Below are 16,458 nucleotides of genomic sequence, written 5' to 3' on the forward strand. Positions count from 1 at the left end.
GGCGTCGGGACCGTCGCCAACGAGTACAGCGACCGCAGCACGCCGTGAGTGAACGCCGGAGCCGCGCTGAGGCGGCGGCAAGGCTCCCGCGGGGCCCGGCGTGGCGGGGCCGGGCAGGGAGGGAAGCGGCGGGGCCGGGGGAACGGAGGTATAAAGTGCTTAGAGAGAGAGAAGCGGTAAAGCGCGGCAGTCACGGAGGGGGCTCCCGGAGACCCGCGCACCTGCCGTTCGTAGAATCACAGAATCATAGAATGTTAAGGGGTTGGAGGGGACCTTAAAGCTCATCCAGTTCTACACCTCTGCGATGAGTAGGGACACCTTCCAGTAGACCAGATTGCTCCGAACCCCATCCAGCCTGGCTTCGAACACTTCCAGGGATGGGGCAGCCACAGTTTCTGTGGGCAATATGTGCCAGTGCCTCATCGCCCTCACAGGGAACAATTTCTACCGTATATTTAACCTAAATTTCCCCTCTTACAGTCTGAAGCCATTCCCCCTTGTGCTGTCAGTCCAGTTCCTGATGCAGAGTCCTTCTCCAGCTTCCCTGTAGCCCCTTCAGACGCTGGAAGATGCTCCGAGGTGACCGCAGAACCTTCTCTTTTCCAGGCTGAACAGCCCCAGCTCTCTCAGCCCTTCGGTGCAGTACGGCCGGTTTGTCCCCCCCGAGGCGGGGCTGTGCTCTTGGGATTAGAAGGACGGGGGCTGTGAGTGTAGGACAAAACATCCCTGGCTGCTGGAAGTGCCAGACCTTAATTCCCTGTGTGTTCACACGGCGAGTTCTGGTAGCATGGTTCTCATTCCCCTGCAGTCCCAGCGCAGCAGGACCGGGGAGGGCTCAGCTGGTGCCGGGCTCGGTGTGACCCCCACGGCCTGTCCTGGGATCAGAGTTTGGGAAAGCTGCTCAGCAGCCTGGAGTGCCAGGACAAGGGCAATAGCTTCAAACTGACAGAGAGGAGGTTTGGATTGGATATTGGGAAGGAATTCTTCCCTGGGAGGGTGGGCAGGCCCTGGCACAGGGTGCCCAGAGCAGCTGTGGCTGCCCCTGGATCCCTGGCAGTGTCCAAGGCCAGGCTGGACATTGGGGCTTGGAGCAGCCTGGGACAGTGGGAGGTGTCCCTGCCATGGCAGGGGTGAGACTGGATGAGCTTTAAGGTCTCTCCCAATGTAAATCATTCCGTGATTCCATGATATAACATGATCAGTATATTCTAGCCCTGCTCATATAATGATCCTTCCCAACACATTCTTAACAGGGGTGTTCATTGCCACTTTTAATAAGGAACTTCCTAAGAAGGAGAGAGAGAACTGGGGTAAAACTCTGTGAATGAATTGCAAAATGAAAGCGGAAAAAGAATTTGCATCGGACCTGGAGGGGAGCTGTGGGGAAAGCTGTCCTAAAAGTGTTCCTGCAGCTTACCTTCTGTTGCAGTATGGCTTTATTTGAGCAGATATTGAAGTAGCTGTCTCCGTGAGACAGTTGCATCATCCTCCATGTTTGGGTTTTTTTAGATCCCTTGTATCTCTTCAGAAAGCCCAGAGTGACCTTGCTTCTCACTAGACAATACATCACTGTTTGCTTGCCCCTGTCTTTAAGCAATGAATAAATGGAGAAGGAAATTTTGAATTCAGCACATATGCTCAAGTATCTGGAGATCTTTTAAGTGTTCTCAATAATGGGGGAGTTTAAAGGTTAGATGTGCTGGGAAAACGTTGAATGTAGAGACTATCCGAGCTGTGCTCTAATAGCTGTAGGTATTTGGCCCTCAGGGAGTTGAAGTTCTGCTGATAAATATATCTGTGTATTTGAGATGTGAGCACAAATCTCCCTTGTTGAAGGAGATGAGCTAAATAAAATATCTGACACAGTGCATCTCTTGGGAAATAATTCAGTTATGGGAGCCTGAAGTGGAATTGGAAGAAATGAGCATAATGAAAATGAGAGGGTTTTAACAGGACTTAATCTCCAGGTACTGTTCTGAGGGAATGCAGAAAACCATTCTGCAAGCAGACCCTTCTATTAAAAGAAATTCCGAATGGTGTTTAAGTGACTTAGAATCAGAAGCCTGGTTCAAAAAGTCAGTGCTGAGCAGTTATAGTGGGGAAGCCATGCAAGGTGGTGTGACAGGTTTCCTCAGGCACTGGCTCATGGTCAGGGTTAAACACTGTGTTTCTATGTGTTATTGTAATAATTTGTATTACTAAAATAAACCCCAGCTGAGTGCATTGTATTGAGTTCAGTGGCAGATGACACTCCCACAGAATCTGCTTTCAGCTCTGGTACTTGGATTCTTCTGGAATCCTGTAAAAGTTGAACTTGCACATCCCAAAGCTGTGCAAACCATGTTTGTCTTTGGACATGGAAAAGTGGTAGAGAGAGAGAAAGGTGGTGGAAACTGAGAGGGAAAAATGAGATAGTTTCATTATTTCTATAGAAATGAAGGGACTTCAGTTAAAATCATTGTGATTGACCTTCTGGAGCTGGTGCTGATGGTCAATGCTGAGGACACGAGCTGTCAGGGGACAGGGGGTCTCAGGAAGTGGCAGTGGGTGGGAGGATGAGGTGGTGCCTCCAGGTATGTGAAGCAGAGATTTTAACTTTCTAAAGCTGTTTCATTAGACCTCTGATGACCTTCACTGTGATGGTTTCTACTTTAAATGCACTGGTTAGTTATTCAGCTTCCAGAAGTTGTGTAAGAGTGTAATTTGTTTTTCATGAGTTTACTGGTTCCTGTGAACTGATTTGCGGAATGAGACTGGATGAAAATTCTTCCTTCTCTCCCTCCTTCTTCCCAGTTTCACTCACCTCTGTGCTAGTTCCCTGCATGACTCCCCAAGGCTCTCATCTAAATCTACATTTGTGTTGGTGAGGGGATCTTGGTTTGTGAATTCAACAGTGAAGTAGCAGGATATTTTTATTTTGGCCAAGAGAAAGGTAACAATTCACATCTTAATTCCTTTCAGGAGACAGAGTAAATTAATACCTAGCTCCCTGCTCTGGGCTTGTTAGATTTTTACCCCTGTTCCATTGGTGTGGGCCTGAGATTAGTTTTTTAAACTAATCTCTTGAGTAGTTGTTTCAAACAACTACAGATTTATTTGGAAATGTTAATTCTGTTGCAACACATGCTTAGGGTAGGCCTTGTTGCATTTGTGAAGATATTAATAAATTAGAAGAAGATATAAACCCAGTGCAATTCTATCACTCCAGCCTTCCGGTCTGGTTTTGACAGTTTCTGCTTGGAACACCCAATTCCAAACCTCAGGCTGAGCTGGACTGTTTCCTGTGGCAGCCCTATGGCATCACCCTGCTGTAAAGCAGATTCTTAACCTGCTGCATGGAGAGCAGCTTAATTAGACTGTTGGGATGTTGTGTGAGCAGTAAAGATCTGCTTGCCTAATGTCAGGGTTCCCCCCACCAAGTTTACCTCAGTGGTATGAGGAGCTTGGATTAGAGGGCTGGATTTCATTTTGTTAGGGCTCCTACAGTTCTTTAAATATGTAAATCAAAAGGCTGAATTGGCCTAGGAATTTCTCCAAAAAGGAGGATTTCTTTATTCAGAACTGCAGGCTGTCACAGAGCAGTGGGGAGGGAACATAATTTCTTTTTCTGTGGTTCATGTTATTTCAGTGGGTACAGATGAAACTCTGAAAGACCAATCTTTCTCTGCAGGTATTTTCTTCCTGCCCTTGAAGGGTTTGCCTTAAAACTGGAAAGCTTAGTTAGCATCTCCTACAGACGTGTAGGAACGATTTCCTTAATATCTGATTCACCTCCTGTTTGTCTGCTAACAGTCGAATGTTTCCTGTGTTATTAGCAACCAACTTATCCTTGAGTGCATCAGATACACGGGCAATTACTGAGATAAGGCTGTCTGCCCCGTCAGTGCTTAGAGGGGAAACTTGAAGGAGCGTGGATGAGGTTGGGGTTAGTGCTGTCCTGCAGGGAGGACTGTTGCTGTTTTAAATGCAATTACAGCGCTTGTTTTTCCCAGAATCCACAGAACGTTCCATGCGTAGATTGCAGTGAGTGACCAACTTCCTTAATGGACCAAATCATATTAATTAGACCAGTGATCTTCTAAACAGCAGCAATACTTTTTACCCAAAAGATGTGCAGTGCAGCTCTACAGTCACTGACTGAACTCACTCTTTTCCTTGCAGAGCCTGTATATCCTTTGGGCCCAAGAATCGCTCGATCGGTGCTGCAGCTAAAAGCCAGGTGAGCGTGGGGTTTGGGTAAAACAACTTCAGAGCAGCAGTGTGGGGCTTATCGCTGCAGATAACAGATGTCCCTGAGCTGCTGCCCTGGTGTCTCCATAACTGATGAACAGCTGAGCTTCCCTCAGCTGTTCACCATGGACTGCTGCTTTGTCATCTGGCAGAGAAATCTCAGGGTTGATCCTTGCACATAATGAATTGTACAAAATAAAGCTGTGCCTCTTAAGAAATTCTGAGGACTGCTGATTTTGTTTTTCAGGTTGCAAACATAAATTCTAAAGCTAAACAGTGGTGTTTCACCCTGCCTTAGCTTATTCCATTTCCTGTGCTTTATGATGGCTTTTAATTATGTGACTGTTGTATAGAATTCCATTAAGTGCATGATTTTGGCAGAAAGGGGACATATTTGAGTGTAAATAGATAGTGCTTTCTTGACCCTTTGTGGCTGAATTACAACCTAAATATCTCTCTTGGGTGTTCTTGCCCACGTCTGAATTTCTGTTGCTGTAGGCAGGTAAATGTGATTTAAGGATTGAGAAGAAGTTAAGCTGATTTGTCCTACTCATGGTATTTGGGTCCTGCTGTATCAGATTTAATGTTGCTGTGTAAGTAACCCCTATAAAAGATGATTTATTTTTTTCAAGTCTTCTACAGGAAGTGACTAGTCAAACAGTTGGTTTTTCTTAGCCTAAAAAGCCTAGAATTGTGTGAAGATTCATTATCTAAAATACAAAAATCCCTGGACACAGCCATGTTATTCAAGAACAGCACAACTGTACTAGAACCAAACACAGCTGTTTTTTCTGGAATTGAGTGTCTGCTTAGCTTAACGAAATCCATTGGTGCAGAGCCCTGTAGAGATGAGTATGTCCTGCACAGACTAAACTTAGACAACGTCCAGCCCAAGTTACTTAGGAAGCAGACACCTGCCTGAGCCCAAATCCCAGGTAATGCTCTGTGGAACAGTACCTGTCTGCTCTCAGTGCCTGTGGTTTTCAGTGCGTGCCTCGCTCCGGTGTCAGTGACAGAATTCCCTTCACTTGTGCTACGTGAAGCAAGCTGGGATGGGCTTTCACTTCTCTGTGCTGATCTCTGCTGTTAATGAAAGTCAGTCTACCTTTTGTCAGTTAAATCAAGGTGACAGTATCATCTTAAGGGGACCTCCTGACTTTTTAAAGCTTCTTGAGCAGGTCCTTGAGCTGTTTTCTGGGAATATCTGTGTGTTGAGTGTCATGTGCATGTGATGAACCTGAGCTGGAATTTACATCCATGTGCTTGTTATGTTTGGGCAATCACTGATTGTAGAAAGGTAGGGGGTAGAAAACAGGTAAGTGGGAAGGAGGTTTTGCTAACCGTTCTAAAGTGTGTCCTACACGTACACTATGAAATTTGAGTGCTGTTGTAATCAATATTTTATAGACTTGGCTCAGTTTTTAGCGTACATTTTATTTTCCATCTCAAATTCCTGTAGGTTCCCTGAGCAGCCAGAGGGAAGTTGCCTCCCAGCACCTGCCCAGATACTGTTAAGATACAAATGACAAAAATATTCTGGCAAGAGAAGCATGAGAACAAAACTCTGTCTTCTGTTTGAAATTCAGATGTTCCCCTGCCATGTTGTATTAAAGATTTCTTTTTCTCTAGGTTATTTCAAATGCAAAGAATACAGTACAAAGTTTTAAAAGATTTCATGGTCGTGCATTCTCAGATCCCTTTGTTCAAGCTGAAAAAGCAAGCCTTGCCTATGAACTTGTCCAGCTGCCAACAGGCTCAACTGGCATCAAGGTAAGTGTGGCATGTCTGAGAAAGAGCCAGAGGAGGAAACTGATAAAGTTTCCTTTTATTTCTTTGGTTTGAATCTGCTCGCTGTAGTTTGTGTTCTCTTTTGGATGGAAAGCCTTAATAGGGAAGGGAATAAAAGGCAGATGATGGGGATGGTGCATGGGTTCCACTGCAGTGTAATGAGCGTGCACAATCTTTGTTTGAAGGCCATGTATATGGAAGAAGAAAGAAACTTTACAATTGAGCAGGTGACAGGAATGCTTCTTACCAAATTAAAGGAGACTGCTGAGAATGCGCTTAAGAAGCCTGTGGTTGACTGTGTTGTTTCTGTAAGTATGGAATCCAACAGAATACACAAAACTTAGTTACTGTCTGAACTGAAATGGCTGCAGCATTAAATGAAATCTGATTAAATTGCCCAGTAAACTTGAATATCCAGATATCTTTCTTTTCTGTTTAAACTCAATCTTACGTCTCTTGAAAACTAGACTTATTTCATTAATGTTCTTAAATTGCTGCTAATTAGCAGCATAAATAATATTTGATACCTATTTCTGATTATGTGCTCCAAAAATGAGTGGCTTGTGATAGGGAATGGAAAAAGTAACTTTGTGTTCATGTAATTTTCTTTTTTTTTGCTTTTTCTCTATTGCAACTGAAATGAACACTGCATTTGAAGGAGGCCTCAGCTGTGCTCCTTGAGCTCACTGTCCACACTTGTAACTGTTTACTAAAGGTGGCTCCTATAAATGTTAATATTGGCTCTCTGACCTCCTTGCAGGTTCCTTGTTTCTACACAGATGCAGAAAGGAGGTCTGTGATGGATGCTACCCAGATTGCTGGTCTCAACTGTCTGAGACTAATCAATGAAACAACGGCAGGTAATTCCTTCCTGTCCCTCACTCAGTGTTGTAGTTTGCTACGTCAAAGGGCTTTTATTCTGCCAGTGGGCCTTGCTTTCTGGAATTACAGCTGCTTTTGTACACTTGAAATAGATAAGTTGATCAGAAAGTTTCCTAAATTCTGGTCTGTTTTTTCATTGCTTTACAAAAGCATAAAGATACTTTGTGAATATCTGTTTTAATGCAGCTGAGGGAAGGGCTGGTACTGCTTAATGTTCTTCCATGTTTCTTTAGCATTGGGAGTTTTGTTTAATGTGAGAAGCACAATGAAATGCTTATTTCTTGATAATTATAAACCTGAATGTCTTAACTATACTTTTATTTCTGTAGTTGCCCTTGCATATGGGATCTATAAGCAAGACCTGCCTGCCTTGGAAGAAAAGCCACGGAACGTTGTTTTTGTGGACATGGGGCATTCTGCATATCAAGTTTCTGTTTGTGCATTCAACAAAGGCAAACTGAAAGTAAACAAGCTGTTACACATCCATTTTAATTATCTGTAGAACATTCATCAGCACATCCATGGACTGTGGCAGGCAAGCCTGCCTGGCTTCACAGAGGGGCGTCCACACAGCTCAATTCATGTTCTTAAAATTGCACTTTGTCTGGAGCAAAAAGTAGGGCAGGGAACTAGAGAGCTTTTGAGCAGTGTGTGGAGGAAGCAAACATGCCTTAATCAGCAGACTCTGGCAAAGAATAAAAAATCTGGATTAAATGGTTTATTCAGAAATTATCATATCTGACTGTGTGCTGCTTTCAAAAGACTACTCCAGTTCAGTCATGAGATCTGGTGTTAAACCAAGAATTCCTACAATGGTGTAAGCGCCAGACATTGTTTCTGAACCCTCACTGTGGTGCTCATGTGCAAGAGTAGAAACATTCCTGATTGCTTTAAGCTGCCAGTGGAAGCTCAGCAGATGACAGTGTACTTCTGAGTGTACATTGCCAAAGCATTGCTATTTTCCAGCAAATACTAACATCTTAGTGGCTTTTTTATTATTACAGTTTATTATTACAATCTGGCCTTGGCAGTTACAATAACTTTCTCATGAGTGGCTGGAGAAACAGATGCAAAATTTAAAGCATTAAATAATTAAATGCTGAGAAATGTTCTGAAAACATTTGTTTTCTCATAGTTTTGTTTAGTGAAGAAATGTAACCTTTATGTTTCTCTTGGATTTGTTTTTTAACTTGGAAGCCATGGCAGTGTGGAAGGAATGCTTGGGGGTCTAGAGTGGAGGGCTGTTGGGCAGTGTAGAGATCAAAGCCAGTGTGAAGGGGTATTGAGGGTAATGTGATACTTCACTGATTTCTGTTCCTAAAAAAATTAATTCATGGTGTGTTTACAGAGCAGAATGAGCTGAGGTGGGTGGGCTACAGGTGTTCTTTGCAGATAACTCCTTCATCAAAAATGAGCACCTGTTTTAAGAGTTAGTATCATTTATTCTCTTCCTGTTTTATTTTTAGCTTGGTGTAAGCGCATTCCACCCTTAGGAGGCATCAAATATTAAACTGGGATATGACTCAAACTGACAGTGGCTAAGCAGAATTTGGAAACAGAGGCCTGCTCCCAGCACAAGCTATGGAACAGATTGTGTTCCTAAGTCCTGCACTATCTCCCTAAATTCCTTTTAAAGCAGTTGTCACCTCATTCCAGGAAGGCCGATTTCTTTGACTTAGGGTTGAACTATATTTGAAACAAAGCAGTGCTTTGATGTTAACTGCTAATTGCTTTCATGGAGTACTGGCACATTGTTCTGTTACTGAAGCGTTCCCTTCCTTTAAGGTTCTCGCTACAGCATTCGATACAACCCTTGGAGGCAGGAAGTTTGATGAGGTGTTGGTGGAATACTTTTGTGAGGAGTTTGGGAAGAAATACAAACTTGACATCAAGTCCAAGATCCGAGCGCTGCTGAGGCTGTACCAGGAGTGTGAGAGGCTGAAGAAGCTGATGAGTGCCAATGCCTCTGACCTGCCCATGAACATAGAGTGCTTCATGAATGATATAGATGTGTCTGGAACCATGAACAGGTAACCTTGGCTCCTCTACATGGGGAAACTTCAGAGTGCCCTTCAGGCAATTGAAAACTTGGTACTAAGTGTCAGCTTTTAGGGCTGCAGGGGGGTGAGAAATGAAACAACGTGTGCGGGAATGCTGCTGGAAATGAAAATGTTTACAGCCTGGTCAGTGGCCTTGAGTTAGGAATGTGAATATTGCAAGGGTGCCACGGTTACCGTGTGCAGGAATGCTGCTGGAAATGAAAATGTTTACAGCCTGGTCAGTGGCCTTGAGTTAGGAATGTGAATATTGCAAGGGTGCCACGGTTACTGGAACCAAGTTTTGTCTGGGAGAATATACTAAAGCATAAAGCTAGGACTGGAGGAGAGAAAACCCTGCAGTAAACAGTGAAGGTGGCATTCCTTCAGTTTGGGCATCCTTTTGTGTTTGCAACGTTGCTTATGGTGTGCTAGAGTTTTGTTTATGGCTTCTCCCAACAGAAGCAAATTTTTAGAGATGTGTGAAGGACTCCTGGCAAGAGTGGAGCCACCCCTTCGCAGCGTGCTGGAGCAAGCCAGTAAGTGGGGGTGTGTGTGGGGCTGTTCTGCGTGCAGACAGGAGCCAGCCAGAGTGCAGGCTTCCTTTGCATGTCGGACACGAGGATTTACCACAAAACAATTGCTTGTTTAGTAGTTACGAGATTAAAAAACTTTCTCACACAAGCTGAAATCTGAAATTTTTACTGCTTAGAAACTTAGAGAACAAGCCTAGTGTTGGTCTGTTAAAACTTCTGGTTTATGACGTCAGTGTGTTCATGTGAAAAAGAAACATTTCATCTACTGTCTGACTCCTTTCTAGGGTTAAAGAAGGAGGATATTTATGCGGTAGAGATAGTTGGTGGTACCACAAGAATCCCTGCTGTAAAAGAGAAGATCAGTAAGTTTTTTGGCAAAGAAGTCAGTACGACCCTGAATGCAGATGAGGCTGTGGCACGAGGCTGTGCACTGCAGGTAAAAAGTGCTGCTTGTTCTAGCTGTGAGGATATTAAGCAGCATCAATAGCTACTTGGTGAATGAAATGCTTGTTCACCTAAAGTCTGAACGTTTGTAATGTGGCTTTTGTGCTCTTGCAGTGTGCAATTTTGTCCCCGGCTTTCAAAGTGAGAGAGTTTTCTATCACAGATTTGATACCATATCCCATCTCTTTGCGATGGAATTCGCCAGCAGAGGAAGGCCTAAGGTAAAAACAGCTCAATCTTCTTGCATGTGACAGCTTAAAATTACTGGTGACAATCAGAGTAAATAACAAACATGAGTAAGTACCCTTAGAACAGGGTATTTCCAGGGTTAAATACCCATTTAGCACTTCAGGTTTGATACTTGTGAAGTTAATGATGGTAGAAAACAAAACCAAGGTGGAGTGGCTGTTTGGCACTTCCTGCATGGCTGTTTGGTGTTATTTAACCTGAAAAATCAGGACAGTCTTGTCACTTTTTAAGGAAGCTTTTCCATTAGGAGTATCTAGAAATGTGCTGTTACCTTGCCAGCTCTGTTGTCATACTGAACACAGGCTGTGTTTTCTCTTGCAGCGACTGTGAGGTCTTCCCCAAAAACCATGCTGCTCCCTTTTCCAAGGTCCTCACTTTCTACAGGAAGGAGCCCTTCACTCTGGAGGCCTACTACAGTTCCCCCAAGGAGCTGCCTTACCCAGACCCTGCTATAGGTTAGCACCGTTCTGTACCTTTAACTAAGAGTCTTTTCTATGTTTCAAGCTTTTTCTGTCTAATTATATAGTCTGCACATGCAGCCTACTGCAAATGCTCTCAGGGTGACATTTCAAATGGATTTTCAGTAAAATAGGTGGAGTAACATGAAGTTTGTGGGCAAAAAGAGCATCCTAATACTGCAGCAGACCTGGTAGGGGCACGCTGAGAGTTGTGCAGTCTTTTGCTCTGATAAAAGTAACACCAGGTTTTACATAGAGAATTCTCAATAGCTGTGCCCCTGCATTGCCGAGTAAAAATACTGGATTGTCCAACTTGAGTAGGTTTTAACATTCCCTGAGCACATTGCCGTGAGCTGTGTCAGCAGCAGTTGGGGTTTGCTTTGCATTCAGTGCTTGGGTTAATCAAGTGTTCGCTTTTTTCTCTGTTTAGCTCACTTCTTGGTTCAGAAGGTCACTCCTCAAACAGATGGATCCAGTTCCAAAGTGAAAGTCAAAGTCAGAGTAAATATCCATGGCATCTTCAGTGTTTCAAGTGCATCTTTGGTGGAGGTTCATAAATCTGATGAGAACGAGGAGCCAATGGAGACGGATCAGCATGCAAAGGAGGAGGAGGTAACAGACTCACTGGTGCCAGCTGCTCAGAATCCCCGTGAAGCACAGCTGGCCAAGGTCTCAGGCTTGTGTAAGGATTTACTAGACATGCCCACAACTAAAATACGAGATTGAGTACTAATTGTGGTATGTTACACCAGTGACAGAACTCTTGAAACTAGGATTGAGGTATAGATCAAATTCTTAATGATGGAGCTGTGGCTTGCTGGAGCAAAGACTGGGAGCTCATAATTGATTCCTTCAGTTTTCAGTCTGTTTTTTTTGTCTAAAGAGCATTAGAGGTGTTAAGGGATTAGCCTAGGAACTGAAGCAGTGATCTGCATTTGTTTAATGTGTGAAATTGGATCTCTCTGAATTTCAGAAGATGCAAGTAGACGAGGAGCAACAAAAGGCTGAAGAGCAACAGCAAACCCAGCCTGAAAATAAGGCAGAGTCTGAAGAAATGGAGGTAACAGGAGCATTTGAGACTTTATTTTCATGAGATTCCTGAGAATATGAGGAGTGTGAGCACATCTGCTGCCTTTGTCATAGTTCTGGAAGCCGAACTTTTATTTCAGTGCCCTGGTGGTCTATTGTGATTAGAGCTTTAGAAAGGACACAAATGGCACTGATAACTGCAGACCTGTCAGGTGATCTGGTACTGATAAAATGGGGGAACTCTCCTGTTCAGGGAAGAAATAATCATCTAGTTTTCAATACCTTGACTACTAGAACAGTGTTCTGCCATGAGCACCCTCCCCCATGAATGTAGACAGAGTGCCCAGAAAAGGTCAGTGCCTGCATTAATTATCTCAGGCTTCAGCAGCTGAGGTGCCAGAATGGCAGGGAGCGCTTGGTTCTCTTGTTGAGGCACTAATTCAGCTCTTCTGGTGTAAACCTTGACTGCTCCCCTTGAGCTGAGTGGTGATGGTGTTTTTACTGTGAATATATTTATGTATTTCCTTAATGCAGACTTGTCAGGCTGACTCAAAGGATAAGAAAGTGGATCAGCCACCTCAGGCCAAGAAGGCCAAAGTGAAGACGACCACAGTGGACCTTCCCATCGAGAACCAGCTGGTGTGGCAGATAGGGAAGGACATGCTCAACTTGTTCATTGAGAATGAGGTAAACTCTTCCTTGCCCAAGCTAAAAATGTCACTTGTTGGTCTCCAGAAATGTTGTTCATTACACATGGTTAAGGATGGTCAAGGAAAGATGAAAAGGAATCAAACAAGCAGTTAGAAGTCAGAGGTGAGCAAGAGTGCCCCGTGGAGGCAGAATACATTCATTGCTGCTGATCCATGGAGCTGTAACTCTCCAAGGGCTGTTCTGCAGGAAACCTCCAGAATCACCTGCAGGCACGAGGTGCAGGTGACCTTCAGGGTGGAGGTTCCTCAGCTGGAGAAGGATTGTCCTGTGCTGTATTGGACATCACACCAAAACTGAAATGAGTTTTCAGTCATGTGCTGTGCTAGAACCGTTCTGTAAATCACAGTTTTGCAAAATCTTGATCTGGTTTGCAAACAAGGTGTCCTGGAAATAAATGGTAAATTATGAGCTTTTTAGCCAACTAATTTGACACCTTGTTGACAGGGTAAGATGATAATGCAGGATAAGCTGGAGAAGGAGAGGAATGATGCCAAGAATGCAGTGGAGGAATACGTGTATGAAATGAGAGACAAGCTCTGTGGTGTTTACGAGAAGTTCGTCAGTGAGGATGTGAGTATTGCTGCTTGATTGTCCTGGTACAATCAACAGTTGGATTTAGTAACTCTTGACCTGTATCTCATACTATGTTTACATAAATTACATATTCAGACTTCAAATTTGAAGAAATAATTGTAACCTTTCTGGCTCTGATGATAATCTACTAAAAGTAGGCACTTGTATCTGAACTGGTTGCCTAAAAATCTCCTGGCATTATTATTAATCAGCTTTCCCTGTTGTACTGAAGGAGCTGGGTGTGTAATGAATTTAACTCTGATTCAGGGATGAATCTCTCAGCTCCTGACTGCATCCTCCTTGCTTTTAATGGAGCTTTGCCAGCCAGGTGTCTGCAGAGCCCAAACTGGGACATGCCAGGTGGCATTTACGGCACCTTTGCTAAAGAAAAGTTTCCCTCTGTTCTCAGGCTTGCTCATGTAGTGACAATGAAAACGTGCAGGGGACAAAAAAGCCTTTTATGTGACAGTATTGATCTGAACTGTGGCTGTCACAGAGGTTCTTCCTTGGGCCTGCAATCTGCCACAAAGCTGTATAGAAGAATATTTTATTTCTTATTTTTTACTAAAATAGGATAAAGAGTTCCAGACAGAGTTCTTCATGTTCTAAAAATACAACCCTTGCAGAAAGGTCCAGGTACCATTTAATACCATCTGTCACCTAATAAGTGATGTCACCTGCCTGTTTTGTGTGATTGCTGCAGGATCGGAATAGCTTCACGCTGAAGCTGGAAGATACAGAAATTTGGCTTTATGAAGATGGTGAAGACCAGCCCAAACAAATATACATTGATAAATTGACAGAACTGAAGGTCAGTGGTTCTTACATTCCCATGGGAATTTACTGAAGCTGGGGAACTTGGTTCCAGTGAGGAGCTGTCTGGGGTCTGAGAATCTGCTGATTCTGAGGTAACAAACTGCCTGCTTTGGATTGTGTGTGAGGAGCGGATCTCCAACAGACCTGTAACAACTTGGCTGAGGGAGGCTCAGGCTTTGCTGTAAGCAGAGGGAGTTCCGAGGAGTTCGGGAAGGTTGATGTGTCCTGTCAGACCTTGAGGATCCCTCAGTGATGCTCCATGAGTTTTGGTATCTGTTGTGCTTTGTTTCAGACTCTGGGTCAGCCTATTCAGGCAAGATTCCAAGAATCAGAGGAAAGACCAAAAGCATTTGAGGACTTGGGAAAGCAAATCCAGCAGTACATGAAAGCTGTTCATGCATTCAAAGCAAAGGTATTTCCATATTTAATTTCTGGAAAACGTAAGGAAACGGTACAAATATTTTCTGAATTTTAGGTAACCTGCTTCAGACAAAAATCTGGTGCAACCTCCCAGTAACAGATTTTCAGAAGTGGATTTTAGGCCTTGCACACCTCAGTCTCTTTTTAATAAGGTGTTTTATTTCCTCATGGAGGCAAAATGCCAACAGCAGGAGAACTTCAGGTCCTTGGTTACCGAGCTGTGGGTGATAAGCTTGGTTGATCTGTTAACCACAACAGCTCTTGGCTAAATGGCCTTTAGTATTTTGAAGCTAAGTTTTGAGGAAATCAGGATGCAGTTTCTGCTCAACCACTGACACAGCTGCTCCTGTTTGGGTGTTGCAGGATGAACTGTATGAGCACCTCGATGAAGCAGACGTGGCAAAGGTGGAGAAGAGCGCCAATGAAGCCATGGAGTGGATGAACAACAACCTCAACCTTCAGAACAAGAGGAGTCTTACTTTGGACCCAGTTATAAAAGCAAAAGACATACAAGCTAAAGCTAAAGTAAGTTTTTCTGCATAACTCGCTGTATTTCCATGAATTTTTGTGTTTATTGCTCTATCAGAAAATTCTGAGGTGAGAAATCTCAGAAGTACCAGGGAACATCAGCCCTCAACTGGAGCATTCCCAGCAGTGGTTTCAAAGGTTAAAGTTCAACTGTGGAAGATAAGACCATTTCTAAGGATGTGCTATTTCTGTGTGTTCTAGGAATTGGCAAGTATTTGTAATCCCATAGTGAACAAACCCAAACCCAAGGTGGAGCTGCCGAAGGAGGAGCAGAAGCCGACGGAACCCAACGGACCATTGGACGGGCAGGGAGACGCCGGGAGCGGGACCCAGCCTCCCGAGCAGGGCTCTGCCCCCACAGCCACCGACAAGAAGCTTCCAGAAATGGACATTGACTGAATTTCAGCACTTGTTTATATTATTGCAAACTACAATAAAGCTTTAAGTTGTTGACTTTGTACGTTCTGAATACAAACTGAAGCAAGTGAATCCCACAGCGCTCTTGGTAACTCTTGGAGAGGTTTGGGCAGGGCAGCAGGTCAGAACACGGAGGTGGCGAAGGACTCGCTCAGCTCAGCAGTGTTTGCCTTTATTGATTGTATTTAGAAGTTTTGGTAGTCTCTAGACCTCTAGGAACAGCCATAAGCTGCTTCTCCATTGTTAATGTCCAGGCTGAGTCAATCCTCCCTTGAAGGAGGGAGACAGCAACATCTGAAGTCTGATGTGCACCCTGCTCTTCCCTTTCCCTGCGGATTGCAGCACTGGCACTGCAGGGAGGGCAGGGGAGAGCCAAGGCAGAGTCTTCCATTGCCCTTGGTTTAGTGTTAATGCCTGCTCTGGACTCACTCTGATTTGCACTGGAACAGTTGATGGTTACAGGAGGTTTGCAGAGCAGGGGCTGGTTCATCAGCACCTTTATTCCTTAGCCCAGACTGTAGATCAGACTCCGAATGTGCTCCTGGACAGGGGAGTGCGTTTCTCACAAACTCCCCAGCTTTAGGCCCTGTAAACTCCTTGTCTCTAGTTAAATTAGCTGCTTGTAGAAAGAGTGAATACTTGTATTTCAGCTGCCTATGTCGATAGTTGATTCTGACTTGTTCCTAACTTTTTCTGGCAGGGGTATGCTTGCTTCCACGAGGCCTTCATTTGGAATGCTTGGTTTTTTGTTTTGGTTTCTTTTTTTCCAGGAAAACCAAGAACTGACGGAGATGTTGGTTTGTTTTGTTGTTTTTTTTTTTTTTCTATGAGCTTTATACAATGATTTGCTTCTAGTACTGATTGTCATTAAACTTGCAAAAATTAATTTGTATGTGTTAAAATCCAAAGCTGAAAAACACCCGTTCAGATATTGCAAGAAATAAATGCACTGGATTCTACTGGATCACCTGCTGCAGCTGTTGATTCCAATGCAGAGGGAGCGGTGGAGGGAAGGGCTGTGTCCCCGGTTCTTGGGGTGTGCGGGGAGCTCCGCCGGGCCGCTCCCGGGCTTTGCGGCTTCCGTGCCCACGGGCTGTGGGGTGGGTGTGAGTTCAAGCTCCCCTGTAGTGAATCACAACCATGGAATGCCCTGAGTTAGAAGCGCATCCCACAGGGATCCGTGCGTCCAACTCCTGCCCGTGCACAGACACCCCAGCACTCCCTCCGTGCCCCTTCCCTGGGGTGCTCGTTCAGTGCCCGAGCACCGCTGCTGGAGGCGGGCCCGGGGCAGCCCGGGCTGGCCCGGCCCGGCCCTCCCGGCCGCCGGGGGAGCTGCGGGGC

The 16,458-nt window shown here is 44.4% G+C and overlaps 2 protein-coding genes across 3 annotated transcripts in view; both read left to right on the forward strand.

Moving 5' to 3' along the window:
* Positions 1-16,081, forward strand: HSPA4 (heat shock protein family A (Hsp70) member 4; the record flags this gene model as incomplete). The annotated part of the gene is made up of 19 exons (XM_008629020.2): positions 1-44; positions 4,162-4,219; positions 5,860-6,000; positions 6,204-6,326; positions 6,779-6,878; positions 7,230-7,363; positions 8,686-8,930; positions 9,399-9,475; positions 9,757-9,908; positions 10,031-10,137; positions 10,487-10,620; positions 11,054-11,235; positions 11,597-11,683; positions 12,187-12,339; positions 12,808-12,933; positions 13,640-13,747; positions 14,045-14,164; positions 14,536-14,697; positions 14,902-16,081. Coding segments are annotated over 19 exons (2,451 nt in total), but the record flags the coding sequence as incomplete, so codon positions are not given.
* RNF14 (ring finger protein 14) overlaps positions 1-16,458 on the forward strand; it is a 27,760-nt gene that overhangs the window by 4,215 nt on the left and 7,087 nt on the right. The window lies entirely within an intron of this gene.

Source organism: Corvus brachyrhynchos, unplaced genomic scaffold (genome assembly GCF_000691975.1).
Source record: "Corvus brachyrhynchos isolate BGI_N302 unplaced genomic scaffold, ASM69197v1 scaffold21, whole genome shotgun sequence".
Lineage (NCBI taxonomy): Eukaryota > Metazoa > Chordata > Aves > Passeriformes > Corvidae > Corvus > Corvus brachyrhynchos.